General features: G+C 34.5%; 1 protein-coding gene across 1 annotated transcript in view; it reads left to right on the top strand.

Annotated features, from left to right (window-relative positions):
- CASK (calcium/calmodulin dependent serine protein kinase) overlaps nucleotides 1–17,143 on the top strand; it is a 378,414-nt gene that overhangs the window by 269,985 nt on the left and 91,286 nt on the right. The window contains exons 9-10 of the mRNA XM_063083161.1: nucleotides 1,917–2,000; nucleotides 12,782–12,881. Of these exons, the coding sequence (XP_062939231.1) occupies nucleotides 1,917–2,000; nucleotides 12,782–12,881 (184 nt within the window). The remainder of the gene's footprint in view (nucleotides 1–1,916; nucleotides 2,001–12,781; nucleotides 12,882–17,143) is intronic.

The raw sequence follows: 17,143 nt of genomic DNA, 5'->3' as shown, positions 1-17,143 counted from the left end.
CTGCTGATACATGTAACAACATGGATGAATTAAAAATCATTATGCTGAGTGAAAGAAGCTGGACAGTAATGAGCACATATTGTATGATTTCATTTATATAAAATTCTAGAAAATGCAAACTATAGTGACAGAAAATAGATCAGTGGTTGGCTAGGGACAGGGAGGGACATTACAAAGGGACTTGAGGAAACTTTTGAGAATGATGGATATGTTCATTATCCCGAATGTGACAATGGTTTTATGGTTGTATACATATACTAAAACTTTTCAAATTGTACATTTTAAACATGTGCAGTTTATTATATGCTAATTATACTTTAGTAAAGCTTTTTGGGGAAAACAAATATATTCAAAGTTGTCTCCCTTTCACCCATTTTATTGTTTCCATCTGGTTTCATCCACCATCATCTTTCACCTGGATTACTGCAGTAGCCTCCTAACTGGCCTCCCAGCTGTTTGTTGTTGTTTTGTTTTTTTTTTTAACTTCTCTTCTTCTAGTCTATTCTCAATACAACCACTAGCATGTTCCTTTACAGTTAAGTCAGATCATGTCATTCCAGCTGAAGACCCTCCAGTGGCTCCCTCTCCCACTCAGAATAAAGGCCCTTCATGGCCCACTCCAGCCTTGTTATTGCTCTGATCTGATCCGCTATTCCCACCCCACCCACACCTCCCCCTTCACTTCACTCCACACACATTGGTCTCCTTGCTACTCCTCAAAAATTCCAGACACTCCCTCCCTTGAGCCTTTGCATTTGTTGTTCTCTCTGCTGAGACCACTCCCTCACCTCTTTTGAGTGTCACCTTCTCAATTACGCCTACTCTGGCCACCCTATTTTAAGTTGCAGTGAACCCAATCCCGCTTACTCTGCTTTACTTTTTGCTCTATTCCATAGTACTTTTGTCATACTCTATAACATGCATTTTTTGTATTTTCTCATCTTCTCCCACTAGAATACGAGCTACACGAGGGCCGCAATCTTTGTTGGTTTGACTTGTGTATCCCAAGTGCATAGAACAATGCCTGGTAAACAGTAGGCTCTCAAGAAATAATTATGAAATGAATGAGTGCTTATAGCATATAAATCTTCAAGATACTTTAACAGATTAGAGTAGAACCAAAAGAGGGATAAGAAGAATAACAAGAGGTTTGAAATATACATGAAGAATATTTGAAGCAACTGGAGACATTATTTCAAAGAACAGATTTAGTGGAGCATGATCCCCTTCTTCATTATCAAAGGGTTATTATATGAAAAGGTAGTATGTTTGCTCTGTGTTACCCCAGAACACAGAGCTAAACTAAACAAGCCAGGTGTAGGCCTACGCTGAGAAAGAACATTTCCAAAATTATACTTCCTTAAAATCCTAACGGGCTGATTTAAGAAATGATCTCCTATTGAGCAAGGTCAAACAGAATGGTCATCCGTCAGGGATTGAAGGGGATCTCACATGGAGGAAATGGTTGAATTAGATGGCCTTGAAAAGTTTGTCCTAGTTCAAAAATTCTGTGAAGTTTGTAGTTCACTTATTCCTGACAATGCTGAATGCTAAATCGCTTGTGGAGTTAATTTTTCAAATGCTCGTTTTACCTGACAAGATCATGCCAAAGGTAATTTGATACCTTCATAATAATTATAATTAATTATTTTAGCCATATGGCCATATATCTGAAGGTTACATGGCCTATTATTTCAACCCTTTATTATTGCTGAAAGTCAAATATTATTTTACTATCAGTTTTAATCTTCAAATCCCTCATTTCGGATTGTTTCCTAGTATTATGGAATAAAACCTCTAATCTCCTAGAATTCAATTTGTTTTATATTTAAGAATTTGGGCTTTATTGTTTGTTTTATATTAAGGCTTCTTCACTTTTTTAAAGTTATGTGTTCATTATCTTTCTTCTTTTATAGGAGCGAGATCGTTATGCCTACAAGATTCATCTTCCAGAAACAGTAGAGCAACTGAGGAAATTCAATGCCAGGAGAAAACTAAAGGTAAATTAAAGAAATCATCAAAAAGCCATACTGATATAGTTGATGATAATGTTTTTATTCTGTTTTAGTGCTCATAAGTATATCCTGGTGTTGGCCATTGTTTTTGTTAAGCTAAATTCTCATTTCCAAAAATTACCACTATTTCAATAAGATTTTGGTTTTTTAAATCATTCAGTGTAATATCTCAATTTGAGTCTAAATAATAAACTATAATAAATGGAAGATTAATTATCTTTTAAAGTTGTCTTTAAAATTTATAGCAGAGATATAGTTACATTATTACTTATCATTACTGAATATGAATCTAGGCCACATTTTCTCAAACTTTAATATTTTGAGAGAAAATGTGAGTTTAGTTCAATAGGAATAATGTTGAATTAGGATTGGAAGTAGGATTGAACAACCATCACAAAGCAGTAAATAAAATCCCCCACTATCTTGATTCTGCTAGAAAATATTTTCAGTTCACTTTTCTCACCTTTTCTTTATTCTTCCAAGGTATCTTTCTCCATCTTATCACTATCCCATCCTCCACCTCACAAAAAAAAAAAAAAAAGAAAGAAAACCAAAAATGGTAATTACCTCATATGGCAAGCCCATTTGACTTTAAAAGGTTCTGAAAAAGACTGAGTGGAGTCTTTCCAGCACTGGGAGACAATGCTATATGAAAGCATCCCCCCTACCCAGGGTAACAGAGGAAGCTGCATTATGCTATGGTCTTAAAATGTTTGACTTAACTTTGGATACTGAAAATGTTGTCTGTCCTCTAAATTGATTAGATAGTAGTCCTCCATAGTCACATGACTCGTGCCAACTATAAAACTTTCCTTAAGTATTTTCAGATATGTCATAAATTGCAATAATATCATTACTTTATTATTTAACCCCTGAAGTTTGTAAATGATTGTATACAACTCTAGATTTATAGGAACATGTATATAAATTTTTAGGAAACTGTTAGATCACGATATCATCCTATAGAACTGAACTGTCCAACATGGTACCTACTAGCCACATATAACCATTTGAATTTAAATTAATTAAAATTAAATAAAATTAAAAGGTCAGTTTCCCAGTCACACTAGCACAGTTCAAGTATTCAGTAGTCAATGTCGCTTGTGGCTACCATATTGGACAGCATAGATATAGGACATTTCCATCAATGCGAAAAGTTCTATTGGACATTACTACTATAGAACAGGGGAAATTTTAACATGTCATTGTTGGTGTTGATTATTCCTATTTTAGTCTTTCTCCTAGTTGTTTTTGCAGCTAGGGATTCAAACTGCCTCTTCTCTATTTGCTTTAAAAATCCTTGGCAAAAGTAACTTTTAATGATATGGCATTATTGAGATAGCACCCAAAGAATTTTCCCAAGACTTTTATTTTCTTGCCTTGATATCCACCTGAACCAGTGTAGCCTACAAAAGAAAAAACCCTTATCATTCCAAATGAAATTTGGTCGCCTGTTTTTGAAGTTAGTTTTTTCCCCGGAGAAACTATTAATTATTACTGATTTCTAAATGCTTCCCTGAGTCTTTTTTAACTCTAATGCTGCTTTGGCTTCATGTGACATTACACAATGTGAGGTTGAACCTTTCTTTCAACCGAGTACAGGCATTTCACCAGAGGGCTTGGGCTTGCCCCATCACGAGAAACATGCTGTACTTCTCCCAGTGCCACAGAATTAGACTTTGCCCTAAAATAAGCAAAGTGGTGAGTAAGATTCATCTGGACTGAGCCAAGCTGTCACAGTAGAGAGGGGTCATGAGGATTTACCACATCCCTTTGCAAGGCTATTTAAAGTTTTAAGACCCACCAAACCAACCTAGAATTAAGAACATCAGTAGGATCATTTTTTTTTTCTTTTTTGAATTGAAACATAATTGATTATACATATATATGGGGTACAGAGTTGACTATCACAATATGTGATGATCAAATCAATATTATTAGCATGTTCATCATTATAAATCATAATTATTCTTTGTGTCCCTTACCCAATTACTCCCTAAGCCCCCCCCCCACTTCCCCTTTCCCACCTCTAGTAATTATAGATCTGTTCTCTCCTCCCAGCAGGGTCATTATTGAATTTTTTCAGCTTCTGGTAAGGCTGCATTCTTTTGAGTAGTTCAGCCACCCGTTTAAAACATGTTACACCTACCGTCCTAAAGGAACGAATTCTCCTCATTTTGCCTCTTCTGCGAGCTTCTGGAACAGAGATTGCAACTTCCCTGGCTTTCAGAGCCCACCACATACCTTATTTTCACAAATGAACAGCTAGGTGCCAATCTTTCTACCCAGACAGTTTTTAAGCTCCTCAAATGGTGGGTGACAGCCTAATTTTGATGACTCCCTTGGAAATGATTAAAAGAGAAGTTCATAGAAAGCAGTAGAAAATTACTTCTGTTACTTAGTCAGAGAAATTAGTAGGAAGGAGAAGTTAGTAGGAAATTTTTACTGGTGGCAAGAAGAAAGAGAAGGAGGACGGCATTATGAGTGGGCTCTGCTCTGAAGCTATATTGCCTTGGGTGAATCCTGGTTCTGACACTTCCTAGCTGTATAGCCTTGAAAAAGTTATGTAAACTCTCTGTACCTTAATTTCTTTATCTATGAAATGAGGATAATCATAATAACTAGTTCATAGGGTTGTCAGAATTTAATGAGCTGATATTTTACAGCAGTTAGAACAGTACCTGGCAATAGTTAATGCTCCTTAGATATTATTTCCTATTAACTTTGTTATTGTTGTTATTGTGTTGTTATGATTTTAATGTTAATACCTTCAATTTGGTACTCTGTCAACAACTGTAATTCCTAAATGGGCACTCCATATACCATTTTAGCTTTCTTCCAGTCATTGACATTAACATTTTTGAGGTTTTTAAAACTTTTTTAAAATGTGTAGAAAATCAAAAATTTCACTGGATAACCTTTATTAATGTGTTTCTTCCAAAGTAATTAATGTTTAGACTTTTCTCACCATTTTGATCATCATTTTCTCTCACGGTATCTAGAAAGAGAAACTCTTAAGCTTATATTGTAATATTCATTTGTTTCCCATTACTTTCCTCTAGTATCATATCCATTATATAATATACACTCTTTAGAGCTGTGGTTCTCCAAGTGTAGCCCCTGGACCAGCATCATCAGCATCACCTGGGAAATTAGTATAAATATAAATTATCTCTGTCTCTAGTATGATCAGGCAAGAAAACAAAATAAAAGCATTCAGATTGGAAAGAAAATAGATCTTTGTTTGCAAATGACATGATCCTGTATGTAGAAAACAGTAAAGAATCTGCAAAAAAACTATTAGAAATAACAAACAAGTTCATCAAGGTCACAGAATACAAGGTCGGTGTATTAGTCCGTTTTGTGTTGCTTATAACAAAATACACAGAACTGGGTAATTATAAAGAAAAACAACATTTTTTGCTTACAGTTTCTGAGGCTGGGAAATCCAAAGTCCATCTGGTAGTGATGACAGTGGCCCAGGTGTCTCACATTGCAAGATGATGGAAGCAGAGAGAGCTAGAAAGACAGACTCTCCTCTTCTTTTAAAGCCCTCAGAACCATGCCCTTGATCACCATTTTTAATCCATTCACTATGGTATGGTGCTACAATCCAATCACCTATTTAAGGCTCCACCTTTCAATTACCATAATAGGATTTCCCACCCTCTTAACAGTCACAGTGGGGGCTAAGTTTCTAACACATAAAACTTGGGGGACATAATTAAGCTTCAGTGAGTTTTGGGGGAACATAATTCAATCCACTACAGTTGATATACAAAATTGAATTGTATTTCTATATATGAGCAATGAACAGTCTTAAAATGAAATTAAGAAATAATTCCATTCACAGTAGCATCAAAGAGAATGAAATACTTAAGAATAAATTTGACAAATGAAGTGCAAGATTTGTAAACTAACATTGCTGAGAGAAATTAAAGATCTAAATAAATGGAGACATATTTAATATTAATGGATTTGAAAATTGTTAAGATGGCAGTTCTTCCCAAATTGATCTATAGATTCAACACAATCCCTATCAAAGTTTTAGCAGAAATCAACAACCTAATCCTAAAATTTTTTTGGAAATGCAAAGACCTAAAATATCTAAAACAATCTTAAGAAAACAAAAAAATGTTGGAGGATTCATACTTCCCAAGTTCAACATTTAGTACAAAGAGTTATCAGGACATTGTGGTGCCAGTAAGGTATAGGAATTAGATATATAGATCAGTCAAATAGAATTGAGAGTTCAGGAATAAACCCTTATGTTTATGTTCAATTGATTTTCAACAAATGTGCCAAGGCAATTCAATGGAGAAGAAATATTTTTTTCAACAAATGGTGCTGGGACAGTTGGATATCTGCATGCAAAAAGAGACATAAAAAGACACATTGGATGACTCCATTTATATGAAATACATGGAATAGTTATTTATGTCTCTAAATTCATAGATACAGAAAGCAAATTAGTGATTGTTAGGTGCTGGGGAGTGTCTACGTTATGGTTATCAGGTTTTTTGGAGGGTGATAAAGATGTTTCAGAACTAGAAGAAGTGGCGATTGTACAACATTGCAAATGTACTAAATACCATTGAATTACACATTTTTATATAGTCTAATTATACACATTGAAATGGTTAGTTTTGAGCTGGCTGGTTAGCTCGGTTAGAGTGTGGTGTTATAACACCAAGGTTAAGGGTTCAGATCCCCATGATGGCCAGCTACCAAAAAAATTAAATTTAATTACATTAACTAATTTTAAAAATGGTTATTTTTATGTCATAGGAATTTTACATAACCAATTTTTTGTTATACCTTGTGACAAAATATTCTTAAATACTAGTTTCCACTTTAGCACACTTGAGGAATATGACACATTCCCATCAGTAACAATGGCTCACTACACCACTCAACCAAGGGACCACCCTTCTTTCCCTCAGCCCTAGGTGTATATGTAAGGTTGGAGGGACACGTGTAGTTTGTGAAAGGCCCATGAACGATTCTAGTGAGTCCACTTCATTGAGAGTTATTATTCTTTTTTTTTTTTTGTCTTTTTCGTGACCGACACTCAGCCAGTGAGTGCACCAGCCAGTCCTATATAGGATCCGAACCCACGGCGGGAGCATCGCTGCACTCCCAGCACCGCACTCTCCCGAGTGCGCCATGGGCTCGGCCCAGAGAGTTGTTATTCTAATGTGCAAATTATAATGGCTCTATAATATTTCATCATATGTACAAATCATAATTTAATTAACCAGTTGCTAGACATAGAGATTGCTTCCCATTTTCTACTGCCAGAAATAATATTGCATGTATTTTTGATAGTGAGTTTATTTGCACAGTTGAACCTCTTTCTCATTCCGAAAGTCTTGTGAGACTTTTTAATGCCAGAATATAAAATATTACTCATTCTACTTACCTAACCACCTTTGCTGAAATTTTAAGACTGTTACTCATTATCGGTTATAATGGTGTCACTGATCAACAATCAGGAATTGTTCCTTTCCATATTCATATATTCATTTTGGCATTTAACCTCTTCAGCAGGCTACAGGAGACAACAAATGCCTAATGAGAAAATTATTTGGATAATTAGAAAGCATTAACATCAAAACTGTAGATAAAGTTTATGGAGCTCTGCATGTGATTTGAATTTGTATCACATACTTCTTTTTATTCTCCTCTTTCATTATTTTACCTTATCTCTTTGGACAATGATGGAAAATTTCTTTTCCCCATTTTGGTTACTAGACATTTCATATGTTGGTTTTTTCCTCCTTTTACTTCTTACTAAACTCTAGAATTTTAATACTTTCAGGGGGGAAAAAATCCCCTAGAAACAATACTCCCTTAATAAACTACATAATCCTGAGCACAGGACTAGATATGAGGGTCATATTTTCTCAAACTGAATATTAGCATGCATGGGACAGACTATGTGATTAAGGCTGTGTGGAAAATCTGCACAAATGTACTCTTAACCACGGGCATCATCTACTGAAGGAATTACTGAGCAAAGGGGTGTCTGTGAGTATCTGAGTTTGTCTATCTAGAGAAGAGGCTCAGGAGGGAATCTGTTCTGGAAGCCATCCCCTTTGCTTCATGAATTATTTCTACCCCTAGAAAGCAAATTTCCCTATTTAAAGTATGTCAAAGAAATTCTACATAGGTAGAAACAATATTCTGTATTTGGGTTAAGTTTATCGCTATCAGTTCAGGAAATGGTGAGTTGAATCCATGTGATTCAATTCAGAGTATAAAACCCATTTATTCCCTGTTTTGCAAATTGCAGAAGTATAGCCTGCATGCTTCTCTGACTTACCAATTGGTCTCTTGTGTTCCTGAATTGTGCATAACTGCGTAAAGTTTGTTTAGGAGTGCTGTTTTTCAGTTCAGTCATGTGTTGCTTAGTGATGGGGCTATGTACATACATGAGGAATCTGTCATTAGGCTATTTCATTGTTGTGCAAACATAACATAGTGTACTTACACAAACCTAGGTGGTATAGCTGACTACATGCCTAACCTATTGCTATGACAACCCTCACATATGCGATCATTGACCAAAACATCATTATGTGGCACATGACTAATTTATAGAGCTGCACTATCCAACGCAATATCCACTGGCCTAATGTAGCTACTTACTTTTTTTAATTTTAATAAATTAATATTAAATAAAATTTAAAATTCAGCTTCTAAATTACACTAGCCACATTTCAAATATCCAACAGTACCTGTGGCTGATGGCTACTGTATTGGACTGTACAGGTATAGAACATTTCCATCAGCACAGAAATTTCTATTGTACTATACTGCTATATGGAGTCTTAGCACCTCCAAGACTAATACTTATACCTAAGCAGCACCTTTTGAGAGGTCAACCAGGAAGCTATAATAGTTGCTTTTGGCATTCTTCCCCTTTCTGTTAATTCAACAAGAGGTAACTCAAGGATTTATCAGACCTTTGTGCTTAACAAAACCCAGCATTAACATACAGTCCTCTCCTGTAGTGAGGGTTTGCACAAAGGCAGTAAGTTGGGACAGCAATTGTGAGCTCCAGTTAATTAGAGCATTAAATCTAATGTGTAAAAGACACCTTTGATTCCAAAAACTGAAAACTGTTTTTCTGGTATGAACAGTTCCACACATAATAATTGAAGTGATTTTGACCTTCCTATATTGATTTTACAAAGCAATTCTACTAATTTGTGATTCTGAAATGTAGAATTTATTGCTTCCTCTTGGGCAATATAGCTTTTGAGAGTTATTATGTACATTTAAGACCATCTTTATAAAATACTTTCATGCAGGCCCAAAAGAATTTCTAAAATTCCATGCAATTTCTCCTAAATATAGCCACATCTAGTACACTTACAAGTCTCATTTTCCATTTTCTTCAGAGAAGTTACTTCAGCCTCCTTTAGTCATATGTCCTGACTTAATGTTATAAAATTCCAGGTTTGAGAGCTGTGTTTAGATTATGTTTGAGTATCATATATATGTATAGGCTATGCAGACTAAACTGAATGGTAACTTTGGTTGTATTTGTATGGAGAGATATCAGAAGTTATGATTTAATCAATTGTCTCACCTAGTTATCATCTAGGACCTAACTCTTAATTGTAATCAACACAAATCCTTTAACATTTGTACCTTGAAATGATTTTCTAGCCTTCTGGTCATCTCTGTTTGACCTCAACCTCCCCAAATTCTCCACCCTTTGTAGGGCTTTGATTTCAGTGTTCTGAATCCTAATAGGATGATTCTCTCTCAAATTCCTTTGTCACACTTGCACTGGTGTGTTCCGGTCAAGGGCTTTCCCCCTCTCAGTATATTTCCTTGGTATATTTCCCTCCTCAGATAGCAGTATGATTATGTGTTACCTTGCCATTTGGGTGCAAAGCCAATTATTCTACATCTCAAACTTGTGTTTTGTATTCAGACTTTTTAAAATGTACCTCCCTGCCTTTGTGCCTATCAAACTTCATGGTGCTTGTTTTGAACCTGGTTAAGAAGTACCAAAAAGGGAGTATTGGTCTTTTGTTTTTGTCTTCAAGTTAGCAGTACATCTCTGTTCAACTCTTGTGTTCCTTATTTTGTTGCCTCCTTAAGTGCATTCAGTCAGTAGTTTAACTTAGCAGAAGTCTGAGCTAACCATGTTCTTGTTTTCCACTTCCTTAAATGCAAGACAGAATCATCAAGCCAGAAGCATTCCATTTTGATGTTTGACATATTGACATTTCAAGAAAACTATAAGATTAAGTGAAGAATTATTTATAGTTCTCTTTTTCTCTGAATTTAGAATCTGCCTTCTCCTTTCTAGTTTAATTTGCTTGATAGAAAATTGCAACTTTAGTATTATTATCATAACAGATTGTGAATAATCTTCTTAACTCAAAATTATTATGTTTCACTCTTAAAGCATACGAAAGTATACCTTCTAAATTAAAGCAGATTGAAAACTTCTTTGTCAAGGGTTTAATAAACCAGAAAGTTTGGAGAACTACTCGTATAAGATCTGATTTTATATTCTTGTACCCACAGGCTCTTTAGTAGTAATAGTGTAATACAGGGTTTTGCAAACTACGACCTAGGGACCAAATCCAGCCTACTGCCTATTTATGTGTGTAAAGTTTTATTGGAATACAGCAACATACGTTTATTTACATCTTGTCTATGGCTGATTTCATGCTACAGTGGTGGAGTTGAGTAGTTGCATAAGACCATATGGCCTTCAAAGCCTAAAATATTTACTGTCTGTCCCCTTACAGAAAAAAAATCGTTGACCCCTCTTACAATAGAAATCCTGCAACTAGGGAGAGTAGTCAGTGAACCTCAATTCTGTCTATTCTTGATTATGTCTTTAAGTTAGCAGCGACCTTAACAGGTTGCTAAGCCTCATCTGCAAAATGAATCTCTTAGTATGAATCATCTCCAACGTTGACTCTCAGACTCTAATAAAACTCTGCAAATCTATAAACTATTTCAGAATTATTTTTGCTGTTTTACATAATAGCTTTGCATTGAATATTTGAACCATGTGTAGTCAGTCACTGAGTTTAGAGAACTAAATAAAACTGCTAGCCCTGAGACAGATAAATTAGGAACTTGATACTATTGTTTCAAAAGAATTTACCCCTCAGGGCACTTTTAAATAGTGTTTTCCTAGCAGTATAAATATTTATTTATAGATTTTTAACTATAGTAGCTAGAACAGGTGTTGAAACATAAAACTGACATATTAAGAAACTGAGTTGAACTTCATTTGGAAGTAAAAATAAAGCATCTCTAAAAGTCTAGTTTCAGTGTGTGGGAAATATGATTTGATATAGGAAAATGTCATTCCCGCCCAGATTTTAGGGAACATGTATAATACGTAAAGTGAAATAAGTTCTTCTGTAGAAGGAAGAATTCAGCATTCACTACTGTTTTTTCAATATGGTAGCATAAGAACCTCTCATGCATTAATCCTGGACTTTAGGAAATCTAAAAAGTTGCCTGGAATGGTAGCATCAAGATCACTTCTCCTTTTTTGATCTTCTCTTTCTACAGTGTTTTTCAATTTGTATTTATAGAAAGAAACCCTAACATGATCCCCAAAAAAGTGAACTTCGTGGACATGTATTTCTATTAATGTTTGCATCTACTTATTAACAGACGCCTACACACATAAAAGGTTCATCTTTCTTTTCAGAAAAATGCAAGAGTTTAATATTTAAAATTTAGACTGAGACAACTTAAAACTTAGATTACTTAGGTGATTTGATACTTAAACTACCTAAATGAGCAATTCTACTTAGACCAGCAGAAGACTGTGCTCATGTTCTAGCTCTATATTAGTAGGCTTAGTAATGATTTGCACTTAACGTAATGCTTTACAGTTTGCAAAGCACTTTCATATACATTATGACTTCTGACAATCCTGTAAGGTAAGTAATGTCGGTTTTAATATCCCTTCTTTACAGATAAGAAAATCTAGAGAGGTTAAATGATTTACTCAAACAGCGTCATGTAGCTAGAAAGTGGTAGAGCTAGGGAACACACCCAGAAGTTTTATCATTCTTCCTGTTACTAAAACAATAATTCCAACCCTTTTCCACTCAACAGTCCCAAGAGATGTCATACACTCAATATGGCAACTAGGAATCAGGGGAGGCTATGCATGTGGCTTAATGAGTCGCAGGTAGTTGATTCTGATGTGTGGCCTGATTGAGAATTACTGTACAGAAGTAATACAATCATTGTTAAAAACAAAAAGAAAGTGGGGGAAATATTTTTTTAAAAAGAGAGTGGCTCATAATCCTATCACCCAGAGATAATTAATACTTTTAACATTCTGGTATATGTTCAGTCTTTTACATTTATATTAACTTTTTTTCCCCAAAAAATGAGATCATGCATTGTTTTAAAACCTTTTTCATGTTGATTCATCGCAAACATTTTTCCTTTTCATTAATCATCATTCTGCAGCATCGTTTTATAATGACTACAGAATATTCCATTGTGTGGTACATGTTTGTGTTCAAGATGTGTTTCATATACTTTTGCAGTTCCCAACACTGTTATTCTAGTATATGCATGTGTAATTTATTTAAAGGAATCCAAAATTATTTTTAATGTACCTCTCTCCCAGCCATCATCTCCTATATATTTGACTTTCTCAATAAGTCTTAAGATAAATAACCATTCTTTGATTAACTTTTTTATGTTTGTATAATTATTTGTTTAAATAATATTTTTGTTTCATTTCTTTGCTTTAGGGTGCAGTACTAGCCGCTGTGTCAAGTCACAAATTCAACTCATTCTACGGGGATCCCCCTGAAGAGTTGCCAGATTTCTCCGAAGACCCTACCTCCTCAGGTAATTGGATAGTTCATTCATTCACCTGTGTGGCTCATTTGGTGTCTACATCCTTTCTCTTTCATTATAAATAAACTTTTTCTGTTAATTTAATCAAATCCTGCAAGGGATTCTAAGGAAGTTTATCAGCAACCAAATCCTATCTACGTGTGTCTTGTTCTTTTTCATTTTAATACCAAAGTTTCTTTCCCCTACTGCTCCAAATCCATTTCACTTTTTTCTTTTTACCACAGTAATACTTCCCCTTTCCAGACGCAACACTGCACTTTATCCAATTCAACATTGTAGTCAGGGTTTTTGGATCTTTCTGATTACCTTCTCCCTCAACAAAAACTTCTGATGTAAGATTTTACCCATGTCAACCATATTAGATCAGACTTTGGGATAGCACTGCTTTGATTTGAATCTTTCAGTGGAAAGCTGTCTTGTGAATTATCTCTTGGAACAATTATCAAGTTCTTCTCTGTACATGAAGTCTATAACACATATATACAAGTGTTCAAGAGGTAACAACATAGATGAAGTTATCTATTTTGATGAAATGTATATAGGTACACCCATCTTACCAGTGAGGTATTCTCAAGGATCATTTGCTAAAAATTCATAGGACCCATTTATATGTATATGTAGATGCGTGTATGTGTGTGTGTGTTAGAATTTTTTAATTTTATTTATGTATTTCTTTATTTACTTAACTCCTAAGTCATATGTTCTCTTGCCTCAGCTTTTCTTCTTTCTTTCATTAGAGTCACTGTGTATTTGTCATGTCAACATTGTGCTGCTGATTTGATTTTTGTACTTTTGGACTGGCTTCTTTAATATTCATGTATTGCCATTGGAGTCAAGGCCCAGGGCCATTCCTAAAGAATGAGTTGTTTGTTCCACCGTTAGCAATACAGGAAGAACAAGTGTGCTAATGCTTCTTCCCTGTTGGGACCACGAACAGCTATCAGTATTTCTGCTTCTACCCTCTTCTGTTTGCATGTATGTGCACATAGAAACACGCAGAATTTCCTACCATTTAGTATATGCTTATACCTTGTGCAAAATGACAAGATCAAACTTCCCATTCCAGCAGGTATACAGTTCTTTATTTTGACTTTTACCAATTGGGATATGAATCTTCCTCTTTTGAATGAAGGTGATTTCCAAAAACATTCACAAATAGAAATTTTAGAGAAAAGACTCTTTGTGGAGAAATTTCTGCCTTGCTGTTTTCCTCTTGTGCTGACTGTTTTCCTCTTGTGCTTCCTCTTCTGATTATCCAAAGTCCTTGTCACATGAAAGAAAAGGATGCAGTTGTGTTTATAAGTATGGTTCCCAATCTTCCTGTCGTTTTATGTCTATCTTTTTTTCTCTTAGTCCATTTTGTTCCATTCACCTGTAACTTTTTTTGTTAGCTTGAACTTCTCTCTTCACACTCAGATTACAGTTGACCCTACTTAGGCGGAGAGGATCCAGTAACGGTTTTTATGTCATACTGTGACAATGTGATATAGTCACTTACTTGGAATATATTTAGGATAAATCTCTTTGAGATTTTAGGTCAAGATCTCTGCTACCGTTTTCATCTTTAGAACTGGACCCAGAGAGCAGTATTGTCCTGGCCAGTCACTTCATAGACCTAATTTCATTGTTATCCCTGAATATTTACCTCTGCCTAGCAAGAACTCAGTGAGCTCTTAAGTGTTCCTTTCTGGGAAGAGTTGGATTTTTCCTTCAGGGAAAGGAATTATCTATATTTATAGATATGCTTATTTTCTATTAAATACATTTTTATTGCCCAGTTTTTTTGTTTTTCAGTACAGTCTCTAATGATTTGGTTGAAATAGTTTCTGATTACAGTACTTGATTTTTAAACAAAAGAGAAATGTCTTACACCATTTTGTGGATAGCCTACAAACCCTTAAATTAGTTGTTCACAATTTAGCATTCTTTCTTGTCTTCCCTTTCCTGCAGCCACACCCTGTTTCTTTATTACTTTTTTACTCTTTTCTTTCTTTTTTTTAATTCCTGGATCTTAATGATCTTGCCAGCAGTCTGTGTATTTTTGAATGGCACTGTCTGGGTGCTACAAATGAAAAAATGGAAGAATTAAAATGCTGTGTATATGTCTAATACTAATCACCTACCCTAAATGAAAATTAAGAGATTTCTATGTGTTCAGAAGTCAAAAACAAAGGAAAATTTTGAAGAAAATCCTAATATTTTCCAAATTTCACATAGCTATCAGGAATTATTCATACATTCCTAAAATTAATTTTTAATACTAATCCATTTAAAGGGAGGCATTCTACTATTATGATCAGCATTACTTATCAAATAGCTATCTACCAGTAAGTGTCCTTTTCTGCAACCAATAGTAATAGTTGTATAGTTGATTGCAAAAAGCCAATTGTATATTTTATCTGGACTCACATAGAGCTCTGCACTTTCATAAATAAAAACATCTGTATTTTCATTTTTTACTATTTGTTTTATTATTTTATATTTCATTTTTATATTTTAATATTTTCATTAATTTCCAAGCCTGAATTTTTCTCTATTTATACTAATGGTTAAATTCTGCATCATTTATTTTAAGTTCCCAAAGTTATCCTTTCCAGTGTCTTTCTGTTTAAATTTTCATGGGTGTGCTTTATAGTACAAAACACAAAGCATTTTTCATCGTTACGTGAAAATTCGTTCAAGCCATGGCAAAAGAGAAAAACGATCATAGAGCACGTATTTGTAGGGTGGGGTTGTGGAGAGACAGGGATGGAGAGGCTAGAAAGAGAGAGAGTGCGTGCTTGAATGAACAGTGTAAGGTCACCAACTGCCCTTTCTTGAGATGGATTGTCTTTGTTTTCCATCTTTAGGTAATGCCTTTTCTATTCTTTTTATGGAATGATAATAAATGATAGGTAGATCTTTTTAATGACCTTTCTTGACAGAATTAAAAACTGTCAATCCTAATTTGGTCCTCAAAAGTTTCCTGAAATTCTACTGATATATGACACTCCGAAGTTTGAGAAGAGTGGTAAAGCTGCCTGCTCACAAAATATAGCATATTGTTTTCTTAAATCAAGTCTTATCATGATAAAGAGTAATACTGTATGCATTTAGGAAAATATGAATATTTAAAATCACAATTTAAAACTAATCAATTTCCCAATTTGTCATCTAAAGAAAAGTCAGACATGTTTAGGTATGTTGTTTACAATGTAAAACAATTTTTCTGTAGAAGATATTTTTCTATTTTGATTATTGAAATTCATCCATTATGTATTTCCTAGAATTCATTGAGTTTAATCTTATGATAAACAGTGTACTGTTGCTTTGTTACTTAATAATTAAAAATGGAAATATTCTGTTCTCATATTTCAAATCAAAGAAGTCAGAATCAGAACCCAGTGATTGATGTCTGAAATCTTGAACAATCCCAGTGAGTGTGCTCATATAACTGGAGGGTTCACTTTGGGGTCAGCTGGGGGACCATGCTTCTAGTGGCTCATCTAGTGGGCCCAACTGTGGCTTGATAACCTGCTTGCTCTAAAATCATACTGTTTGTTTGTCCATATGCTGCCTTCCTCCTAGGACTTCTAGCAGCAGAAAGTAGGTATCCCTTTGTTTTCCTCTAAGGTTTCTCTTTTATGCAAAAGTATTTGGCTTTGCATGATGCATAATCAGCTTGACTTTTTCCTTGGCTGTTTGTGTTTAGATGTTTAAGTATGAATTTTAACACCGCCTGATCATAAAATAAAAACTTGGATATATTGATTTTCTGAGGCATTGCTATACAAATCATAACTTCTCACTTCTTTCATAAGAGGAAAAAGAGGCAGTGTTAAAATTTCAACCACATTCAATATTATTTCACATCTGAATTTCAAACACAAATACATTAATTCTGGGCAAAGGGTGACATTTTATTTTATAGTTTGCTTTCAAGAAAACTTTTCGGGCAAGTGAATTTTCCATTGACAATTACATAACCTGTGAGTGGTTTTTATTTCTGTTACTAAGTCCATTTTCAGTTTATTAATGTGGAACTGTGAAATAAACTCTGAAATCACGTTTCTTAACAACTTTTACTATCAGACAGAACATTTATAAGGAATAATATAATGGCTAGATTCTAATTACAAAGGGATGTAATTTGAGTATGTGAGAAAATTGTAAAAAATGTACACACACACACACACACACACACAAGTATAAGTAAAACTGAGGCTATCTGTATAAGATAGGTGGGTTATATCAATTTCAGTATTCTAGTTATG

This window comes from Cynocephalus volans, chromosome X (genome assembly GCF_027409185.1).
Source record: "Cynocephalus volans isolate mCynVol1 chromosome X, mCynVol1.pri, whole genome shotgun sequence".
Lineage (NCBI taxonomy): Eukaryota > Metazoa > Chordata > Mammalia > Dermoptera > Cynocephalidae > Cynocephalus > Cynocephalus volans.
The sequence above is the reverse complement of the archived record's forward strand: the minus strand, read 5'-3'. Positions and strand labels throughout refer to the sequence as shown.